This window comes from Ranitomeya variabilis, chromosome 7, assembly GCF_051348905.1.
Source record: "Ranitomeya variabilis isolate aRanVar5 chromosome 7, aRanVar5.hap1, whole genome shotgun sequence".
NCBI classification, from domain to species: Eukaryota; Metazoa; Chordata; class Amphibia; order Anura; family Dendrobatidae; genus Ranitomeya; species Ranitomeya variabilis.
The window spans coordinates 201,743,895-201,766,463 of NC_135238.1; the positions used below are offsets into that span (position 1 = coordinate 201,743,895).

The 22,569-nt window shown below is 42.9% G+C and overlaps 1 protein-coding gene across 1 annotated transcript in view; it reads left to right on the forward strand.

The window, feature by feature from the left end:
- CIRSR (corepressor of RBPJ and splicing regulator) overlaps positions 1-20,343 on the forward strand; it is a 49,884-nt gene extending 29,541 nt beyond the window's left edge. Inside the window, exons 8-10 of the mRNA XM_077272670.1 lie at positions 10,932-11,038; positions 14,408-14,496; positions 19,463-20,343. Coding sequence (XP_077128785.1) covers positions 10,932-11,038; positions 14,408-14,496; positions 19,463-20,087 — 821 coding nt within the window. The 3' untranslated portion in view covers positions 20,088-20,343. The remainder of the gene's footprint in view (positions 1-10,931; positions 11,039-14,407; positions 14,497-19,462) is intronic.
- Positions 20,344-22,569: the final 2,226 nt, after the last annotated feature.

Sequence of the window (22,569 nt, forward strand, 5' to 3'; positions counted from 1 at the left end):
ACGCCAACAATATAGGAGGAAGACTACAATACTTCCTAGAGGGATGGCGGAACATTACTCAGAATCAGTAGATTCTACAGACAGTTGCACAGGGGTACAAAATAACGTTTACTCATCTACCCCCCAAAAGGTACTGTTTGACACGCACAGAGTCGTCAGCAGTACATCAAAGGCTGCTAACAGACATACAAGAACTCTTAGAGCTGCAAGTCATAATTCCGGTACCCCATCACCAGCAGTTTCAAGGTCATTACTCCAGTCTATTCTCCATAAAAAATAAAAAAAAACAGGCGGAGAATACCGTACAATAATAAACTTAAGACCATTAAACAAATGGGTTGCTTACAAACGCTTCAAGATGTAATCTCTCAGATCGATCATACCGTTAATAAAAAAGAACTCTGTAATGTGCATGCTAGATCTCAAACATGCATACTATCATGTGCCCATCCATCCCTCACATCAGAGATTCCTCAGGTTTGCAATAAGGAGCCGCAAGAAGATACTTCATTTCCAGTTTCAGTGTCTACCATTCGGTCTCGCCTCTGCCCCAAGGATATTCACAAAGCTCATGACAGAGGTCATGGCTCATCTAAGAGAAAACAAAGTTCTCATCGCTCCATACCTGGACGATCTGTTGCTGATAGCAGATTCATCTCAACAGATGGAAGAATCCTTAAAAATTACCATATCACTCCTGAAGTGTCTAGGGTGGATAATAAATTCAAAAATGTCGAGTCTCAAACCAGAAACACAGAAAATATTTCTGGGAGAGCTACTAAATTCCGAACTGGAATACTCCTTCCTACCAGACCGAAAACAATGGTCAATCAAAAAAGAGCTTCAAACATTAAAAAAACGCAAATACATTTCCATCAGGAAAGCCATGAGGGTTCTAGGACTGATGACCTCATGTATCCCCAGCGTACAATGGAGCCAGTTTCACACCAGAACGCTTCAACGAGAAGTTCTTTCGGTATGGAATGGAAAGAAAAGTTCATTAGACAACAAAATGTGGTTACCCAGCGAGGTAAAACAGTCCCTTTCTTTGGTGGATCAAAAGAGGTAAACCTTGGCGAGTATCTCCATGCGTAAACATAGCCACCGATGCAAGTTCAAGAGGCTGGGGAGCCCAAATAAAAGGACGTTACCTTCAAGGAACATGGCCATCATCGGTACGCAACAGTTCCTCCAATTACAGGGAACTCAGAGCGGTTTGGGAAGCACTCAAAAGGTGCCAAAACGAGATGCAGGGGCATCACATCAGAATCTTCTCAGACAACTCAACCACGGTATCCTTTCTTCTTCATCAGGGAGGTCCGAGGCACCATCACCTCCGGGGACTAGCAGAATCAATATTCTCTTGGGCGGAAGGCACCGTGAAGTCCATCACGGCAGTACATCTAAAAGTTTCAGAAAACCAGAAAGCGGACTTTCTCAGCAGAGGAAAAAGTACAACCTTCGGAGTGGTCTCTAAACGGAGAAGTCTTTGTTCAGTTAACTCAACAATGGGGCACTCCACAAATAGATTTATTCGCCTCAAAGCAAAATACAAAGACAAAAAGAATTCTTTTCATTAAATCCAAGAGACAATCCAACTGGCATAGACGCCTTGGCTCCACACTGGGACATGGAACTTACGTATGCGTTCCCTCCACTTGCTTTAATTCCCAGAGTTTTGAGGAAGATTCAAGAAAGCCTGGCAGTGGTAATCCTAATAGTGCCATATTGGCCCAAGAGGAGCTGGTTTCCTCTGCTGAGCTGGATGGCATTGGAAGAACCAGTTCTACTACCACTAAAGTGGGATCTCCTAACGCAAGGACCGCTGGTCCATCAAAATCTAAACATGCTACAACTCTCAGCATGGATCTTGAAAAAGAGATCCTAAGATCAAAAGGACTATCGGATTCGGTCATCTCAACCATGCAAAAAAGCAGGAAGCCAGTGACCTCGGCTATATACCTAAAAATTTGGAAGAAATTTTGTGCACAGAGCAATACTCCAATATCCGTTTCCCAAGAACCAGATATTCCTCCGATCTTAAATTTCCTCCAAGCAGGCTATGATATGGGCTTGAGGCCTAGTACGCTAAAAGTACAAATCTCAGCTTTAAGTGCCTTTTATGATTATCCGCTAGCGGATCACCCCTGGATAGTGAGGTACATCAAAGCTGCGCAACGTATCAGACCAACAATACGTAGTTCAGTACCCCCATGGAACCTCAGCTTGGTACTAAATGAATTACGGAAAGCTCCATATGAGCCACTAGATCAGGCAGACCTAAAGTATGTAACATTCAAGACTGTCTTCGTAGTCGCAATAACGTCAGCAAGGCGAATAGGTGAGATCCAGGCCCAGTCCACAACAGACCCATACTTAAAAATACAAGAAGATTGCATCGTTCTAAAGTTGGATCCTTCGTTTCTTCCAAAGGTTGTGACAGACTTTCACAGAAACCAGGAAATTATTTTGCCTAAGTTCTGCCAGAACTATAGCAATGATAAAGAACGTTCTCTTCATTCCCTGGATTTTAAAAGAACAGTATTGCAATATCTTAAACTTACAGACGGCAGGAAAATTTACTCAAACCTCTTTATCCAGATGTCTGGGAAGAATAGAGGCAAAAAAGCCTCAAAGGCTACTCTAGCCAGATGGATTAACTTCAGCCGGTGAATCTCCTCCAGAACACCTAAAAGCCCACTCACTGAGAGCAATTTCTGCTTCATGGGCAGAGCGCAGGTGCATCCATGGACCAAATTTGCCGGGCAGCAACTTGGTCTAGCTCAAATACCTTTTGCAGACACTACAAGCTGGACATTCTGTCAAATCAACAGACTGTCTTTGGTAGGAAAGACCTCCAAGCTGTAATCCCGCCCTAAATAGGAGTTATTTGGTATTTCTCCTGGTGGTGCTGTCAAGAGGGACGACCTGGAAACTAGGAATTAGTCCTACCGGTAATGGTATTTCCAGGAGTCCATCATGACAGCACCCATTATTTACCCTCCCTTGAACTCCTGTCTGATGTGTGATATAAACATGTATAGAGAGGAAGTTCAATAAAAATTGAGTTGTATCCATCCTGGTGTGGTACTTTGTAAAATCACTGAAGGGTGGAGGTGGGGAGGGGCTATTTAACCTCTTCTGTGTTCCTGTCCCTATCAAGGATATGAAGGGCAACCTCCTGGTGGTGCTGTCATGATGGACTCCTGGAAATGCCATTACCGGTAGGACTAATTCCTGGTTTTTTAACATTCTAGCTTTTTGCTATTGATGCTGCTATGTTTGACAAGTGTGACCAACCTGTCAATCAGTTTTCCAAGCGATGCTACAGATCGCTTGGAAAACTTTAGCATTCTGCAAGCTAAAAACGCGAGTGTTTAGCGGGAATACGCATGCCAATTCCGCATGCGATATACCCGCTGCAGGAGTTGCGGAATTCCTGCCGCAATTTCCGTGTGAATTCTGCAATGTGTGCACTTAGCCTTAGAGGCAACACAGGTGCTCAGGAAAGGTCGGCTGCAGAAGTGAAGTCTATCCTCAGCAGAGGATTGGACCAGAGGTCAAAACTTAAATGCTGTTCGTTTTTGGGTTTTTTTAGTTACATTTTTTTTTGTCCAGTTTTTTTACTATTGTAACTTTGTCACTCTTTATAGCTCAACACAACGTATTTGACAAAAAAAAATGTTAAATCAATTGCATAATATTTTTTTTTAGATTTTTTTTTTTTTATATATAATTTTTTTTAATTTTATTTTAATTGTTCACACATTACGTGTCATATCAAGTCTGTGTTCATACTTGGATATTTGAACGGGGTCTGTCTTTCTTCCTGACTATTTTGCACCTCTTCTGAAAGGGTCTTTTTGATAACACAGCGCAGAATGCAAAGCTAAGAAAACACTAGGGTAGGTCTAAAAATATACATGGTTGTGGTGAAGGTCACAACCCAACAGCATGAGAAGCCAGAGGAGAGTCCCTCTTGATGAAACCCAATGTGATGTCTACAAGACTCAGAAATCGGAGCTTTCAGATGATGAAAAAGATGTGTGAGGTTTCGCCACATGGCGGCTTGGTCTTGGAATAGTTCAATACATTAGAAGGGGCCGGCATCCAATCTTCTTTAAAGGGCAGGATTATTTATTGGTCTTCTGTTCTCCATCATGCATTATAGATGTCTGGTGATCCTATTGAGAAGGACACCACATGGATATAAAGCGAGGGTAACATCTGGCAGCAATCCCCAGGCAACAGTTGTAAGACAGATTCAAGGCGTATGAAACGAGCATTGGCCCTTCACTTGACTGTCGCTCGCGGCTCATCGCTGACGCTCTAATGGGCAAAATGGTCTTGCTTCAATGGAAAATTGGATTACCTTCTGTCTGACCTTTTTATTAAGATGACAAAAACTTGTTTTTTTATTTAATTGATGTGGCTCCCAGAAGCTCTCGTGTTGAGTACACAAGTGAAAGTCAATTTATTTATTTTTTTATGTATTTTCTTTTTGTAACTTTTTTTTTTTTTTTTTTTTTTTACATTTTATTTTTAATAGACGATTCCTTTTTCTAAATTTTAAATTCACCCTGGCATTCAGCTGAGCACCACAGTTCTTGTTTTAGAAATCTCCAGCAATTGGCTACTACCGCTGGGGGGAACCTTGCAGCCAAAACACTGCAGGAGAAATTAATGGATGACCCTGTACTACGTGAACAGGCTGGGTCTGCCAAAAATGAGAACTGCGAGCCTCTTGATTGGGATAATGTACAGCGAGGTCATCAGCCCAAGGGCATATGGGGAAACATGTAATTTTGGATATTTTAAACATTGAATTGGATTGATTTTTTTTCTACTCTTAAAGAGCCCCTCCTGTGAACTCCACCCTCCAGACCTATGTATATGTGTATGTACTGCAATGTTAGTTTAATATACTCAACTACCGCCGTCTTCTCCAATATCCGTGTCGTTCCGCTCCTCTTCTGTGTGACGTCACCGCTCTTCACTCTACAGGTGACACTGCGCGCTGTGGCCCAGAAGTGGCTTTTACAATGTTTGTCTATGGCGCGGCAGAACAAGACTCCATAGACTTACATTATAATGGACTTGTGGCTCACCCACAGAGCGCACAGTGTGACCTGACAGTCGCAATAGTCATCATGAGACTCTGAGGGCTGGAACGGTGCTGATTACTGAAGGTAACAACAATCGGGGAGTATAGGAACTCCATGACCAACGCTGCTAATGTGTATGTGTGTATATACAGTGGTGTGAAAGTGTTTGCCCCCTTTCTGATTTCCTATTCTTTTGCATGTTTGTCACACTTAAATGTTTCAGATCACCAAACTAATTTAAATATTAGACAAAGATAACACAAGTAATCACAAAATGCAGTTTATAAATAAAGGTCTTTATTATTAAGGGAAAAATAAATCCAAACCTACAGGGCCCTGTGTGAAAAACTGATTGCCCCCTAAACCTAGTAACTGGTTGGGCCACCCTAAGCAACAAAAACTGCAATAAAGCGTTTGCGATAACTGGCAATGAGTCTTATACAACGCTCTGGAGGAATTCTGGCCACTCATCTTTGCAGAATTGTTGTAATTCAGCCACATTGGAGGGTTCCCGAGCATGAAGCGCCTTTTTAAGGTCATGGCACAGCATCTCAATCGGATTACGGTTAGGGCTCTGACTAGGGCACTCCAAAGTCTTAATTTTGTTTTTCTTAAGCCATCCAGAGGTGGACTTGCTGGTGTTTTGGATCATGGTTTTACTGTATAACACAAGTGCGCTTCAGCTTGAGGTCACAAACTGATGACATTCCACAGAGTATTCTTCCAAAAGTCTTCGTGATCAACAAGATGTTTTCTGGTAAAACGGAGATGAGCCTTTATGTTCATATTGCTCAGCAGTGGTTTTCATGCTGGAACTCTGCCATGCAGGACATTTTTGCCCAGTCTTTCTTGTGTTGGACAAAATCAGTAAAAGGCGGATTCTTTAGGAGCGCTGGATAGGTAGCCCTAGTGAGGGGAGGGCGCACAGTCCCCCCGCAGCTCCAGCCGAACACCTCCGAAGGAGGACAGAAACAGGAAAAGGGTGAATCTCGTTCAAAGGAGCACCGAAAGGAAACTCTGACACCAGAATGGGGTTTAAGCCACAACACGTTTCAACAGAAGTACCGTCTTCATCAGGTGGACTTTGAAAGACGTGCACATTCACATATATCAGGACTATAATGTTAACTTTAACAAAATGTTCTAGATCTACCTTTGGTTCAAAGAAAATTGTCCCCCTGTAGTCCCGCCAGCGCTGTAGGTAAAAGCCACTTGGAATTCTTTTGCAATAGAAAATAAATCTCAGTCGTTATCAGTTACTAGGATTAAATATAGTTTATAATTTTATATTTTTTAAAAAATGTATTTACTTTTTTTTTTTGCCCTTCAAATATTACCTTATATTTCATATGTAAAGAACGCTTTTCTATATATTGGGGCTGGACGGATCTCAGGAACCAAGTCTGTTGTCCATTTACCAAATGACTTAAGGCGTTTTTGCTGCATTTTTATGCTAATTTTCAGCTGCTTTACAGTACTAGCAAAAGCCCTAGGAGATTACAGAAATCTCATGCACACATTTTTTTTTTTTGTTTGTTTTTTTTCTATCAGGATTTTGTGCTTTGCAGCGTTTTTTTTTACATGAAGCATGTCACTTCTTTCAGCATTTTTGCAGCGTTTTTCACCTGTTGACTTGAATGGATGGTGAAAAAACGCTGCAAATACGCAAGGTTAACTTTTCTTGCAGCATATTTACTGCAGTAAAGTCAAGGACAGCCGGATGTGACATCACACTCGGCTCTGCTACCTCTGGATGGCAGGCTGCATAGCGCGTCCATACAGCCTGTCGTCCAGCAGAGCGGACCCCAACCCCATTCACTTGAATGGGGGGCCCGACAATACAGTGTTTGACACGCTGTCATATGCACGACAGTGCCGCAAACACCGCTTCTGATCGGCAGTGAAACCATCCCCGCCAGTCAGAGAGCCGCGGTTCCCTCGCTGTCAGAAGACAGCAGGAGCGCTCAGCTGTGATCAGAGGTATACAGTTTACCTCCGGTCACTGGTGTCAACCGATGGGACTACTGCTCCCATCATCTGACACCTACAGCCGCTAATTACAGTGACAGCAGGAGCGGCGGATGGCAGTATTGATTAGCCGCTCCTGTGCTGCAAATAAATAATTAAGAAGAAAAAACCTTGGGAGGTTGATTCCTCCTTTGTATGGTCAGGTGATATCAAGCCCTGAGGTTAGTAATGGAGTGGTGTCAATAAGACGCCCCCACTACTAGCCCCATAGTCGCATTGTAAGAAAACACGCACCCAGAATAAAGTCCTTTTTAATTTAAAAAATGACAGACTCCCATACTTACAACCTCGCCTAATTCAATCAAAGCCCTCGTTAACCTGTAATAAACCAAAAATAGAAAACAATATCCCTCACCTGTCAGTCATTCTGTCCTACGCCGTCTGGGGGATAATTAGTTTCCAGCCTGGACGGCGCCAAGATGCGACCGTCCAGGCTGAGAACTACTGGTGAATGATCAGCTGCGAACGCAGCCTCAGTGACCGGGGGTGACGTCACCTGAAGCTGTGTTCCCAGCCTGGCTGAACTGCGGTGACCTCGATGAGATCCCTGCTAGCACCGTGAGAAAGTCGCACGGTGCAGAGGCAATTTCACCGGGAGAATTTCACTGAGGTGAACTCGCCTCTGCACCGTGCGACTTTCTCACGGTGCTAGCGGAGATCTCATCGAGGTCACCGCAGTTCAGCCCGGCTGGGAACGCAGCCTGTGACGTCACTGAGGCTGCACTCTCACAACAGCTCATTCACCAGTGATTGCTAAATGCTTCTAATTTTCGATAATGCCACGATCTGGTGATGGAAGAATATTTAGGAGGAAGAAATGTCATGACCTGCCTTGTTACACCGGTGGCTCCTACTACAGGACCACGCTGGGGTCGCAGATGTGTTTAAAGGCAGATGGCGTGGCGAGGGGCTGAATTTTGTACATCGGTGTCAATGGGTCTGAATGAAAAAACAACTGATATGAAGTTTATGAAGTCGATTATTATTCTGTAGCAATCCGTTTATAGGGAATTGTATCATCCGAAATTGACCGATTGTTATGTCAGGTTTTTATGTTTCAAACCAATTTACCACATAGACTCTTATACTGTAGTTGACTCTTTCCTATGTAGAGCTCACACAGTGAACGATAACACGTATACAGTATATATGAGTGAGATATATATTTATATTTATATAGAGAGTATATATTTATATAGAGGGAGAACATAGGAGCCACCAATCAGAATAGGGGATCGTCACCACTCTCTCTCTCACTCCCTGCGCAATGACCTCTGCACAGAGCTTCTGTCGGTAAGCAGTTTTATACCCAGTACAACCAACACGTCACACTGTTAACTGTCAGTAGGCAGCATAATAAGGTCGGCAGGCCATATGGGCTGTGTTCTGAAATATCGATCAGAGCGCTCCAGACTCTGGTAGCGGCTTATCCTTTGGATAGCAAAAGGATCAGCCTATGGATCCTTCTCTTCCCCAACATCCTCTGTTTGAAAGGAATCAGGAGGCCCCCATGCACAATAGATCCTTGGCTGATATTTATTAATACACCCGTCAAGATCAAATCTAAGAAATGTTGAGGTTTCATGAGTAAATCTCTTGGCAGAAGAGGAGGATTGCCCTCTATCAGTAGAGAAATATCCATTGGTCTTGTATCTGATCTCAGGTTCTTCTCTCTAGGTCAGGGATGTCAAACTAAAATGCATAGAGGGACAGAATATAAAACTTGGACAAAAGCATGGGCAAACCTTGATATCTATTTAAAAAAAAAAGTCTACAATTGAGGAAGTTTTTCCTTATCAAATATAACGATTAACCTTTTCATATAGAAACAGATTTAAAGGGGTTGTTCCACGAACAAAGTACATTTTAATTAATATATCATAATGGGGCATACTGTAAAAAAAGCATATGGCCCAATTTAAATATGTAATAAAGGAAAAAACCTTGAATAATAAAGTATGATACAAGGAGAAGTTCCCCCCCCAAAACAAAAGTATGATACCCCCACAATGAATTCCTCCACGTGCACAGTATGATGACCCTATGGTATCCCACAATCACCACCAGCAAAGTGTGATGCTGCAACTTTATTTTAAATTTGTTTATTAAACAACAAAAACAAATTGTCATACATAGTTTACATATATCCAGGTCAAATACACTCATCATGATAGTCATAAACACAGTAAGAGTATATAAAGAGTTTGCATTAATGTGTGTCTCGATATATAGTGATGCTGCAACTTTGATTCCAAGACTGTCCTATTCTCAGTATAATGGGCCACATATAGTCCTCCATGTAGTATAAGAGGCTCACATAGTCCTCTATACAGTATAATGGGCTCACATAGTCCTCTATACAGTATAATGGGCTCACATAGTCCTCTATACAGTATAATGGGCCCCACATAGTCCTCTATACAGTATAATGGGTCCCACATAGTCCTCTATACAGTATAATGGGTCCCACATAGTCCTCTATACAGTATAATGGGCCCCACATAGTCCTCTATGTAGTATAATGGGCCCCATACAGTCCTCTATGTAGTATAATGGGCCCCATACAGTCCTCCATGTAGTATAAGGAGCCCCACATAGCCCTCCATACAGTATAATGGGCTCCACATAGTCCTCTATACAGTATTATGGGCAACTCGTAGCCCTCCCTACAGAATAATGGCGCCTGCATAGTCCTCCACACAGTATAATGGCCCCACGTACTCCTACATGTAGTGTAACAGGGAGCAGTGCTGGCCAAATATAATAACCCTGTGGGCCCACAGGCGAGAATTTGACGTGTGTTCTTGGTCATTTTGGCCACAGTCAGACTCTATTTTCTCTGTATGAGTGATGAAATCAATAAGCTAAAGCGGTTATGATTAATCTTTGCAGCTTTACTTCCAAATACTGGCACATAAAAAAACTAAAAGCGCCAAGCGATCATAATAAGCGGTTGACTATCCCCATTAATGTATCAATCGGAGGTCTATTTGTGCCTCCGTGTTTCCTATTCTGTGCGCTATTTTACTACTCCTCCAGTCTGCTACCGGAGCCAAGCTGCCAGGGTCCGCGCCTTTTAAACCTATTGTAATTATTTCAATAAGCAGAAAATGTTTCCCATCCGCTCATAATGGCTGTCTCCACAGGAATAACAAGTATGAAATGAGCAGTTAAAAGGCCATTTTTTATTTTATTTTTTTTTGTCACAGATTTACATCTCCGCAAAAGTGAAGCGAGCTGTAGGTGCCAGCCTTTAAGTGGAATAATGATCATTCGAATAAGCTGGATTTATAAGTACAAGCAATACTTCTCCTCTGTAGTGTGCTGTGAACATGAAAGTATTTTTTTTTATTTTTGTATTTTTCTTTTTATTTTTCATAGCTGGCAGGCAGTTTTCCCATATTTGTCTTGTATCGTGGCTCCGTACGGGGGTGGTAGGCTGCAAGAGGTCCTCGGCTTAATCTAAGTAATGCCGGGATACCTTCCAGCAGTCTCCGGTAATGAGAATCCCCCTAACTAACGATGCACTCGGCATGTTGTTCCCGAGTCTTAGGAAGTTACAGAAGAGGAGAATCCAGCTCCTCGCTCAAACACAAATGCAATTATTTTGTATTCTGATTCCCCCCCCCGGCCGCTGTTTTTAGAAAATCATATCCGATGCTTTTCCCAGCAGAAGATTATTGAGTTGATTTAGCACCGATTTTACTTAACAAAGCTTCAAACGCGTTCCTACAGCGGAGTCAGAATAAAGGTAGGGAGATATCAATGATGCATTCAGACTCCAATTCCTCTTTTCAGGGCCATCAATGCACCCCTCCGAGTTAATGGCGGAGATGAGAAACAGTGGGTTTGCACTGAAACAAAATGTACTGGGAAGAAACCTGACCGTAAATGATCTATCGCAGGTAATGATCTTCTTTTTTATTTTTTTTTTTTTTTTTTTTATCAGTAAGCTGAAAATATCTGTAAATTTTTATGTGATTGCTTGGAAATTACTACATATCATTTGCCAATGTGCATATCCATTGAGTAAGGGAGAAAGACAATAGTAAAGTGGATCAACCATTCCGATTTCAACCCGGTGCAAGAAAAAAAAAATGCATATTCTTATTTTTATTTCATTTTTCTTATTTTTGTTTTATGCATTTTTTTTTTTTTTTTTTTTTTTTGCATATATCAAACAACTTCTTTCCTTAGGAGCCGGAGTGTGAACTTTAGTAATAACCATCATCTCCTACCACATTGTTAGTTCGGTGCTACCTGCTGATTGTTCCCCCAGGAGCTTTTGAAAATGAAGAATAGAAAGGAATTTGCTCCTAGGTGGACACAATGGCGCATGGCGGCGCTCCACATTGACTTGATAGTGCTGGGATAAGGACTGGGTGCATTAGATTGTATCATCTTCGGCACACCAAGATTGCTGTAATTGAATATTCATAATAAAAGGCCGAGTTCTCCACAGCAACAACACACCTAAGTGTAATACCGGCGCTGCCTGATGGCCGCTTCATAAAGCATTTTTTCTTTCTCCGCCAGCAATCTGTGCGCAGGCACTTTTACTGATGGATTTGTCAAGAGCCTTTGAATTCAGACAAAGCCGCGGATAGGTGCAAACTGCAACACATCAGAACAGTCTGTAAAGGACATGGATATTAAGTGCGGCACAGCGTATTACTGTCTGCTAGTCGTGTTTTGTGTCTTGTCCCTTTTATTGTAGGTGCTCTTCCCTTTTTATAGGCGTTGTAAGCAATACAGTTTATACGGACGGCTGAGCTGGAAATGGCCCATAAACAAAGCAATTTTTATTTATTTTTTTTGTATTTTACATGTCATACAATAGAGCGCCAAATTGCTTTAAATGTATTCTGAGAGCGGCAGGGGTCTATAGAGCAGTAGTGGCTTCCTATAGAGGCTTAAAGACCTGTAGAGGAGTCTTGCTGTAAACTTTTACTTACTCAACTACACTTTATATTCTCAGAATTGTAATATATGAATAACCCTAAAAAAAATATATATATCAAAAATCATTCAAAAAATAAAAACATTCATGTGCAGCACTGGCAGAAGCTAAAGATAAAAGCAAGTGCTAAGCCCTCCAGGCAAAATCAAACCTCAACTTACCTCCAAAAAGATGAAGGCGACACTGCAGAGTCCAAAAATGAGTGGTTTAATGACCCATAGTGAAAAGGCGACGACGTGTTCCAAGTGTGGAACTTTCTCAAGCCGTGGAAGAAGCGTTTACTAGACCCTGCAACTTCCATGATGTCACAAGTACATTAAGAAATGGTGTCTCTGGAAACCTGAAGCTCTCACTACGTGGACAACTTCTTGTCATACCCCTCGCTTGGCCCCCATAAAATAATAAAGCTTATACTCACCTCTCATGCTGGCGCTGTTCCCGCTGTGCCGGCACTCACTCTCCCATGTTGTCGTGACACGTGACCCCGCCACCCAATCTGCACTGCAGTCAATGTCCCTGCCACCTGTCGAATTGAGCGTGCCTCCTGCAGCCCGGACGTCGTCTTCATGTTCAGTTAGTCTGAAGACGGGGACAGTGATGCCGACGCTGATTCGGTACCGGGGTCATGTGTTGCAACACCGCCCGAGAGCCAAAGGGAGAGCGAGTGCCGATACGGCTGGAACAGCACCAGCGCAGGAGGGGAGTATAGATCTTATATTATCAGGGCCAAATGTTGAGATCCACAAAGGGTTATTCTAGTAGTGGACAACCCCTTTAAAAGGTACTCAAAAGCCTGAACATACCAGCAGCAAGTAATTTTACATGGAAATTCATATGGCTCATTCTTGTTCTGAGCACTTTTTCAGAAGACTGAAAAGACGACGTGTGAACATTCCCTTACATTGATGGCCATTAATGTGGACCTGGGCCCCTTCTATGGCTATAGCTCTGTAGGAAGGAAAGACAGAGATTTTGAGCTCTTTAAGAGAAAAAAAATTGAACTCTGCTCCTTAAATACATAGATCATGAAGGAAACCTGTGCAGAATTTTGGACCTTAAAGATGGTAAATCTATTGTTTTTTTTAAAGGGGTTGTCAAGGCATTGATGACCTATCCCAAGGACATCTGACACCACCTTCTTGTAGCTCCATCGGTGGCCGGATGTAAACCCTGAACAGAACTGCACAGCTCCTCTGTGTGTAGTGGCTGCTGCAGAGACCTGTGGGAAAATTATTATTATTATTATACATTTTTATAGCGCCATTTATTCCACGGCGCTTTACATGTGAAATACGGGGCAAATATAGACAAATACATTAAACATGAGCAAAAAACAAGGCATACGGGTACATAAGGAGGGAGGACCCTGCCCGCGAGGGCTCACAGTCTGCAGGGGACGGGTGATGATACACTAGGAGAGGGTAGAGCTGGTTGTGCGGCGGTTCAGTAGGTTCAGGATCACTGCAGGCTGTAGGCTTGTCGGAAGAGGTGGGTCTTCAGGTTTTTTTTGAAGGTTTCTATGGTAGGCGAGAGTCTGATGTGTTGGGGTAGAGAGTTCCAGAGTATGGGGGAAGCACGGGAGAAGTCTTGGATGCGGTTGTGGGAAGAAGATATGAGAGGGGAGAAGAGGAGGAGATCTTGAGAGGATCGGAGGTTGCGTGTTGGTAGGTACTGGGAGACCATGTCACAGATGTATGGAGGAGACAGGTTGTGGATGGCTTTGTAGGTCATTGTGAGGGTTTTGAACTGGAGTCTCTGGGCAATAGGAAGCCAGTGAAGGGCTTGGAATAGGGGAGAGGCTGGGGAATAGCGGGGAGACAGGTAGATTAGTCGGGCAGCAGAGTGTAGGATGGATTGGGGTGGTGCCAGAGTGCTAGAGGGGAGTCCAGAGAGTAGGAGGTTGCAGTAGTCGAGGTGGGAGATAAGGGCATGCACTAGTGTTTAGGAGCTGTTCTGCAGCACCCGGCAGCAGCCACTACACAGTGACTGGAGCCATCCTGTTCCGCTCCTATCAAAAGTTACATCACAGATGTGACGTTGATGACCTAAATTATACGCCTGGAAAACCTCTTTTAATTTTCTCAAGTCACCTTCCACGACAGGATAGGAGGTTGTCACCTATGCTGTTGTGGAAGGTTCCTAGAAACCGAATTACCGGTAAGTCTAATTCTGTGTTTTTTTTTGTTTTGTTTTTTCATTTTTCTTTCTTTTCACCTTTTTAAAACGACTAATTTGGTACAGTGAGATTTACATTTATTTCATGCTTATAAGTCACACTATCTGTATTATTTTTTTTTTCCTCTCTCTTTTCCAGGGATATGTTGTAAGTGAAGCCGAGGAAGATGATCCAGAAGTGGAGTTTTTAAAATCCTTATCTACAAAGCAAAAGCAGAAGCTTTTGAGGTGATTTATGCGTTACGCTTTGATGTCCTACACACACCGTCAGGGGGCTCATCGAGGTTCACCTTCGATGTGCTCACTGTGGGTAAAATGCAGTAATAGATTGTCAGTGTGATTCCCACCATCCATACCTTCTCCTAGTTACTATGTACTGTGGTTGTGATTGTCATAGGGGGTCAGCGGTCCCGATGACACCGATGTATAGCAGGTCACAGAAGACCGCCATTGCCATGCTGCCAACATTCTACCCTCACAGCATCCAAGAGTCTCGTTAAAATGTGACATTCCAGGCAACCATTTCCTTTCTTTCTGCTTTCTTGTTTCTAACTGTGGAAATCTTATGCCTAATCGATTTGGATACACCTAGAACGTGAAAAGTTTATCTGGCACTGCTTACTTACGCAGCGGGGGTGAGTGACGTTGTGACACCACATATCTCCTGAGAAGTGTGCGTGATCGTGCGCATGTCTCATTCTAATGATTACTCACTCGTTTCGGTAGACATGGGTGGTCGTTGACTCATCGGTACCACTCTCCTCCGATGCAGGAGTAAACATAAAAGGGTTTTTCTACTAACAAAATTACATTTTAATCAATGTCCCTGTACAGTGAGACACAGCCATTTCACAGCAGGGGAACATTTATAAGATTATCTCGGCACAGGAACATTTTATTTAATTATTATTATTATTTATTTATTAGCACCATTGATTCCATGGTGCTGTACATGAGAAGGGGTTACATACATGTTACAGATATCACTTACAGTAAACAAACTAACAATGACAGACTGATACAGAGGGGCGAGGACCCTGCCCTTGCGGGCTTACGTTCTATAGGATGGTGGGGAAGGAGACAATAGGATGAGGGTTGCAGGAGCTCCGGTGTTGGTGAGGCGGTAGCTTCAGTAGTGGTGAGGAGGCAGCGGGGTCAGTGCAGGCTGTAGGCTTTCCTGAAGAGATGGGTTTTCAGGTTCCGTCTGAAGGATCCGAATGTGGTTGATAGTCAGACGCGTTGGGGCAAAGAATTCCAGAGGATGGGGGATATTCGTGAGAAGTCTTGGAGGCGATTGGATAAGGAGCGAATTAGTGTGGAGGAGAGGAGGAGGTCTTGGGAGGACCGTAGATTACGTGAGTGAAGATATCGGGAGATTAGTTCAGAGATATATGGAGGAGACAGGTTATGGATGGCGTTGTAGGTCAGTATTAGTAATTTGAACTGGATACGCTGAGGGAATAGTAGCCAGTGAAGAGATTTGCAGAGGGGGGAAGCGGAGGAGTAGTGAGGAGAGAGATGAATTAGTCGGGCAGCAGATCTAAGGATGGACTGGAGAGGTGCAAGGGTGTTAGCAGGGAGGCCGCAGAAAAGGATGTTGCAGTAGTCAAGGCGGGAGATGATAAGGGCATGCACAAGCATTTTAGTAGATTGACGGTTGAGGAAAGGACGGATTCTGGAGATGTTTTTGAGCTGGAGGCGACAGGAGGTGGAAAGAGCTTGGATGTGCGGTTTGAAGGACAGGACAGAGTCGAAGGTTACACCGAGGCAGTGGACTTCCGGTACAGGGGAAAGCATGATGTCATTGATTGCGATAGATAGGTCAGGTAAAGAAGATCTATGAGATGGAGGAAAGATGATGAGTTCAGATTTGGCCACATTGAGTTTGAGGAAGCGAGAGGAGAAGAAGGAGGATATGGCTGATAGGCCCTCTGGGATTCTGGACAGCAGAGAGGTGACGTCTGGGCCAGAGAGGTAGATCTGAGTGTCGCATCCGATGTAATCACATCCAATTGTGGATCTTATTATTATTCCAAGGTCTATTGATTAAAATGAACTTTTGTTCTTGGGGAAAACCCCTTTAACAATTAGTAATTTATACTTTCCAATGATATTTACAATACTAATGCCATTGACAGCGCCAACGCTTTTCTATTCTAGCATTCGACAAGGGTTTCAGCTCACAAACTTATGTCTGACACTTGTGTTGGCATCTGTGTGATATATCTGATACCTATATGATGACAACGTCCTTGTGAGAAGCCTAGATCTGAGCCGGTGGGGGGGATATTTTCCGAGTTACTGTTGCTTTATGACCATATAAACCAACAGCCTTTCATTCTTTTGTTGTCTAAAAACTCTATCTGTACATTTTGATCAAACCTGACCCCGTTCCGCATGGGTGTCCCCCCATTAAGTCTTTTCATGTTCCTGTTCTTTTATTGTGCTAGACAAACATAAAGTCTGATTTCACAGCATGATCCATGCGTTTGTAAAGTGGCAATGTATACTGTAATTGGTGCGTCCATTGAGAGAAAATACTCAAGCGTGCATACGGCAAGGCGAATTATAGGATTTAGAGCCGGAGTTATTGAATGGTCTGTCTATTGGTTAACATTGCTGTGACAGTGGGGGATGCTTGGATTACACAAAACAATGGTGGGTGTTACAGAAATTACATATATGCACATTTAATAGAAAGTACAGCCACTTCTTTTTTTTTTTTTTCTTATAAAGTAAACCATTGAGCTTCTACAGCTATGTGCTCCATAGAGCCGACATTTTATGAAGACGGATCACACATTCCAGTCCAGGAGAGCCATAGACTGCTCACTAGTGGGACATATGGTGACCACCACCTCCATGAGAGGAGAGACCTCATGCTGACGTCCATTTTTCATGATTGTGTTAAATCCACGTTTTGTTTGTTTTGTTTTTTTCATAGGTGGAACACATACTCATTATAATCTATGGGGTGTTCACATGTCCTTGGTGTTTAGTGGAACAAGTGTCTGCAAAAAAAATCATGGGGACATGTCAGTTTTGTTTTTGATTTTTTTTTTTTTTTTTATCTGGATTAATTACCCTTACAAAACTATATGTAATCATGGATTGCACATGGATGCAATTCTCCATTTGTCGTCTGTTTTTAATATTGTATTAAGTAGGTGAAGCTTTTTGTATTTTTTTTTTTTTTTACATATGAGAATATTAACCATGCTAAAAACAGGCAAAATGGCCAACAACTGATAAAAATCTGATGCAAATCAGTGCATTTTTTTTTTTTTTGTGTGTGTGTGCCTTTTTAAGGAAAAAACTGATGACTACTTTCACACTAGCGTCGTTTGGAATGCGTCATTTAGGAGAAAAAACGCATCCTGCAAAGTTGTCTGCAGGATGCGTTTTTTCCCCCATAGACTTACATTAGCGACGCATTGCGACGTATGGCCACACATCGTATCCGTCATGCGATGGATGCGTCGTGTTTTGGCGGACCGTCGGCACAAAAAAAGTTACATGTAACGTTTTTTTGTGCGTCGTGTCCGCCATTTCCGACCGCGCATGCACGGCCAGAACTCCGCCCCCTCCTCCCCGGACATTACAATGGGGCAGCAGATGCGTTGAAAAACTGCATCCGCTGCCCCCGTTGTGCTTTTATTTCACAGCATGCGTCGGTACGTCAGCCCGACGCACTGCGACGGCCCCGTACCGACGCTAGTGTGAAAGTAGCTTAATAACACTCATGGACCTGGTGCTTCTATAATATTAATAATATTTATTATTATTATTATTTATTATTATTATTATTATTAATAACGGCCTTCAGCTCGATCTTGAGCCATGGCGACTTGATGGATGAACGATCTGTAGGGAGATCGATCTTGTGCACGCCTAGATAGGTCCACCAGGGTCTTCTCTGCCGTTATCTTGATGGTCTTAAGCAATCTGGCTGCTGTTCTTCCTCTTTGCCTTGTTCCTTCTAGTCTTCCGACCATGATGTCCTTCTCCAGTGATTGCTCTCTTCGTGGTGCATCTATACATCTCAGACTTGTCTGAATGGCTTGTATGTTATGGAGATTTGATGGTACCTTGCAGACACCGCTTCCTGGAGTAGATAACTGAAGATTAGGGGGTAACCGGCCGCCACTCACTTCTGAATTGAAAGTGAACAATGTTGATGATGATACAGTCCCTCATACCTGCCGAAACAAGTGCGCTACTTCCAAGTATTGGGCACATGTCCTATTCTAATGAACTTGACATGTGCTTGATACTTGCAGATTTATGTGGTTCAGCAGATATGTAGGGCTGTAGTGTCATCTGCACCACTCACCTCTAATGCAGAGCTGAGCAGTGCCATATAAGTTGTGCATTACCCCTGCTCCTTTTAAAGGGGTCATCCAGGACTATATAATTTTTTTTTTCTATGGGCCTAAGAACAACCAGGCAGGTTGTCACTAACTACCTGCCTGTTGTGCCCGGTGCCAATCTCTGCTGGCACAGAGAGGTCACAGACCACTCCTGCCGGCGATTCAGCGGCTTTCACTGTCATGTCGATAGAGGGGTGGCTTCTTATCTGCTCTGTTGAGTTGGCGTGACTGCCGACGTCATGCTGACTCGTTGCCTGTAGCATGATGTCTGCAGTCAAGCCCCAGCATCAGAGCAGCCCGGAAGAAGAGTTGCTCTGACGTAGAGCAGCTGAATTGCTGGCAGGAGTGGTCACTTTTAGCTGACAACAGGTAGAACAGGCAGGTAGTGGTCTCTATTAGCAATTACCTGACTAGTTTTTAGGCTCATAGTAAAAAAAAAAATATAGATATATTAGTAGACCTGGACAACCCCTTTTTAATGTTTTATTTACTATGTTTTTTACACTCTTTTACTCACTGGATAAGATGCAAATTGGCTTTCTACATCTAGTTCCATTCTAATGATCTGCACGTTTTACATTGCGAAGGGTTGTATCCGAGGTGACATCCGCAACATAAAACAACTTGCATAAGGTCGATTACTGAGATTAATAGCAGACATTCTGATCTTCCTCTGCCGCAGTTCTGGCTCTGGAAGTCTTTTCCACACAACTATGTTTATTTCTGATGGAACTCGTGTAAAGTTGCATGAGTTAAATTCCATTCTGCAGGTCAATTACTGCAATTTATTTGCATAGTTTGATCTTTTCTATTTTATCTTTTAGAAAGCTAGATCGACTTGAAAAGAAAAAGAAGAAGAAAGAAAAGAAAAAGAAGGCACAGAAGAAAAAAAGCAAAAGGAAGCACAAAAAAAGCAAAAGTAGCGGCAGTAGCTCCTCCAGCGACTCTTCATCTAGTAGTGAAAGTGAATCTAGCAGCGAGGAGAAGAAACGTAGGAAAAAGTCCAAGAGTAAGAAGTCCTCCAAAGACTCTGAAGATGGCAGTAGTGACAGTGAAGATCAATCTCAGTTGAGAAGAAGCAAAGTTTCAGAAGAGTCATCCACTAGCTGCAGAAAAAGTGCGAGTGGACAGGAACATTGTAGGAGTAACTATTTCCAGAGGTCCTATGATCAGAAAGAAAAGCAGGAGCATCACAGAACACAGGAAGACCACCGAGGTCCTCAAAGGGAGAAAAGAATGGAGAAGGGCCATGGGCCTGAAAAATCAAGATCTGGCAGAAGCCCAAGCAATGAACGATCTGGAAGCCACCGGCATAGAAGCAGAAGTAACTACAGGGATAAAAGAGAACATGAGGATAGAAAAGACAAGGAGAAGAGCAGAGATCAAAGAAGCCGAAGTAGAGACAGGGGAAGAAGTAGGAGCCGAGAGAGAGATCACAAAAGAAGATAGACTGGATGTACATAATTTCACTGCCGGCTTGCTCACATGCTTCCGATTATATTAAACTGTTTAGTGCTCCGTGGAAGACTAGAGCTGTATTTTTAGATGTCGCATAGCGTGTTGCCTTCTCCTGCTGACGTGATATTTATGTTGCAATTTTTGAGCATTTCTTGTTTAGCCTCTTGTAGTACTACACCTTTTTACTATAAAGAATGATGTCCTACCCCGGACTTGAAAGGAGCAATAAAATCAAATCTGACTCCAATTATCTGACCTCATCCATCGCATGCCTTCATCTACTAATTGGTTATTTTATTTATTGCCCATTGTCACTTGAAACCATTAAAAACCATATTAATGGGTCAAAATGTGAAAGGAAAGTACTTGGAGGGGGGGATCATGCAAAATCCATGCAGGTCTTACATAGGACAGATCAGTTCTGAATCTCCTTGGTGGCCTTAGTGATATTTATGCATTTTGTAGGTCACCACTTTACCCCAACAGAAGATAGTATCTCTTGTTTCGTCGTCCAGGGCTAGTACACTTGCACACACAGAACTCCACTTACTTGGCCATATTTGTGGTCTCTGTTCCCTACATATTATTATTTTTTTATTTTTTTTTCATAAAGATGCCCAACAATTTGGAGAGCTGTCAGTGGTCCGCTGACTTCAAAATACAAACATTGGGCTTGGAGAGGAGTAAGTCGCTGCCAGACACTTCTGGACAAAATAAGGATCAATTTTTTTACGCTATTGTGTCTGGCTAAAAAGAAGGACACTGCCACAAACCAGGTGGAATGGAGACCAAAGTCAATGGCTCCATTAGGGCATGTCTGAATCCCATTTTTCAGGGATTTGGATGGAAACCCTCAACCGAGTCCTGAACAGGGAAAACGATGTGATGTGAACCAAGAAGGGTAGAGTAGACGGCTGTTTTTCTCTTCTCCCTTCTCCCTTGTCTCTTCTCCCTTCGTAAGAAAACGCCCGCCCTCCCTCCATGAATACACAGTTCTATTATACTGTCACAATTCTCAATACCATTACTAGCACTATTACATGACTGCAAATAACTTTAATGAAAAACATCTTATTAGTAATTTTGAAAATAATTCTGATATTTTGCAGCAAACACTTGTGGTTAAATCTTTTTCATAACTGCTTAGGGCCTCTTTGACACTTCAGATCAGTCGTCGAAACGGATCTGTCAAAAATAGTGAAAAACTGAAACAACGGATTCGTTTTTCAACGGATCCATATAGCGGATCCGTTGAAAAACTGGATCCGTCGCATCTGTTTTTTTCATCCCTTTCTTATGGTTTTTTTTTTTTTCACCAAATGGGAGGCTCCCAAACGTGATGGGCTACTGGAAAATAATGGAAACCTATATATCGAGTGTTTTAACACCCCAACTGTGAGAGGTTGTAGAGCAAGTGGAGGGAGTTCTAGCAAATATTGTGACCATCTATGCATCTACCCATCAGGCAGGTTGCTGGCAGAACTCTGGATGGCTTCTTGCTTGTATGCTTCTTGCTGGCACAGTGAGGAATGAAGCCACATGGCAGGTTTATATAGATTTGGGGCTGTCTGGCCAATTGGCTACTAAATACAAATTTGGAGCATGCTCAGAAAAGTCAGACAGCGACGGATCCAACGACCTATAAGCAGTTAACGAACAAACAACAGGGTACGAGGCAGGGGAAGGGTCGTGGTGGGGAACCCGAGAAGAGGGTTATATTGTGTCCAATACCGGATAAATGATTCATCAGCGTCAGGAGGGTCAGGGTTGGTCAGATGAAATACTTGTGTGGCAAAGGGGGTGTGGTTGGCATACTCTGCCCAGGGAAGCCAAATTTTCTCAAACTTGCCAACTTTGTAAGTATGGCAGATAATTTTTCGTTTATCATGTACCAAGAAAGGCGTGTTTTAACTGCAGATAATTCTAGATTTGTTTTTTTCCAAGCCGAAGCTATGGTTTGTTTGGCTGCCAGGAATAGAAATGTGATGAGGGCTTGAGCGTGTTTAGAGGCGTTGGGGATACGCTTGTTAAAGGTAAGGTACCGCGTTTGTAGATCATTAGTAAATCACTGTAATGTAGCATAACATGCTGCTATAACCAAGTTTTAAATGCATGTGTAACAGATTTCGTGTGTTATATGTGTTTAAAGAAGGAACTGGGGGCTGACATCTTGGTTTCACAGCAGTTCACGACACTAACAGTGTCATTTTACAGCACCCCATGGACATAGGAGATAATAGACCGGCGAGGACCCTATCTATAACATTGGAGAGGTGTTAGCAGTGAGCTGGGCACGCCTCTGTGGGCTGCACAACTCGCTGCTGTAGGTGTGACTAGCAGCCATTTTATTATAGCCCAGTGCTCTCTGCCCAGCTCCACTTACTCTCTATCACAGGAGCTCCATTCACTCCATTAAGCTGCATTCCCAGCCTGCAGAGAGGTGACACCTGACACCTGTCTCTGCCATACAATG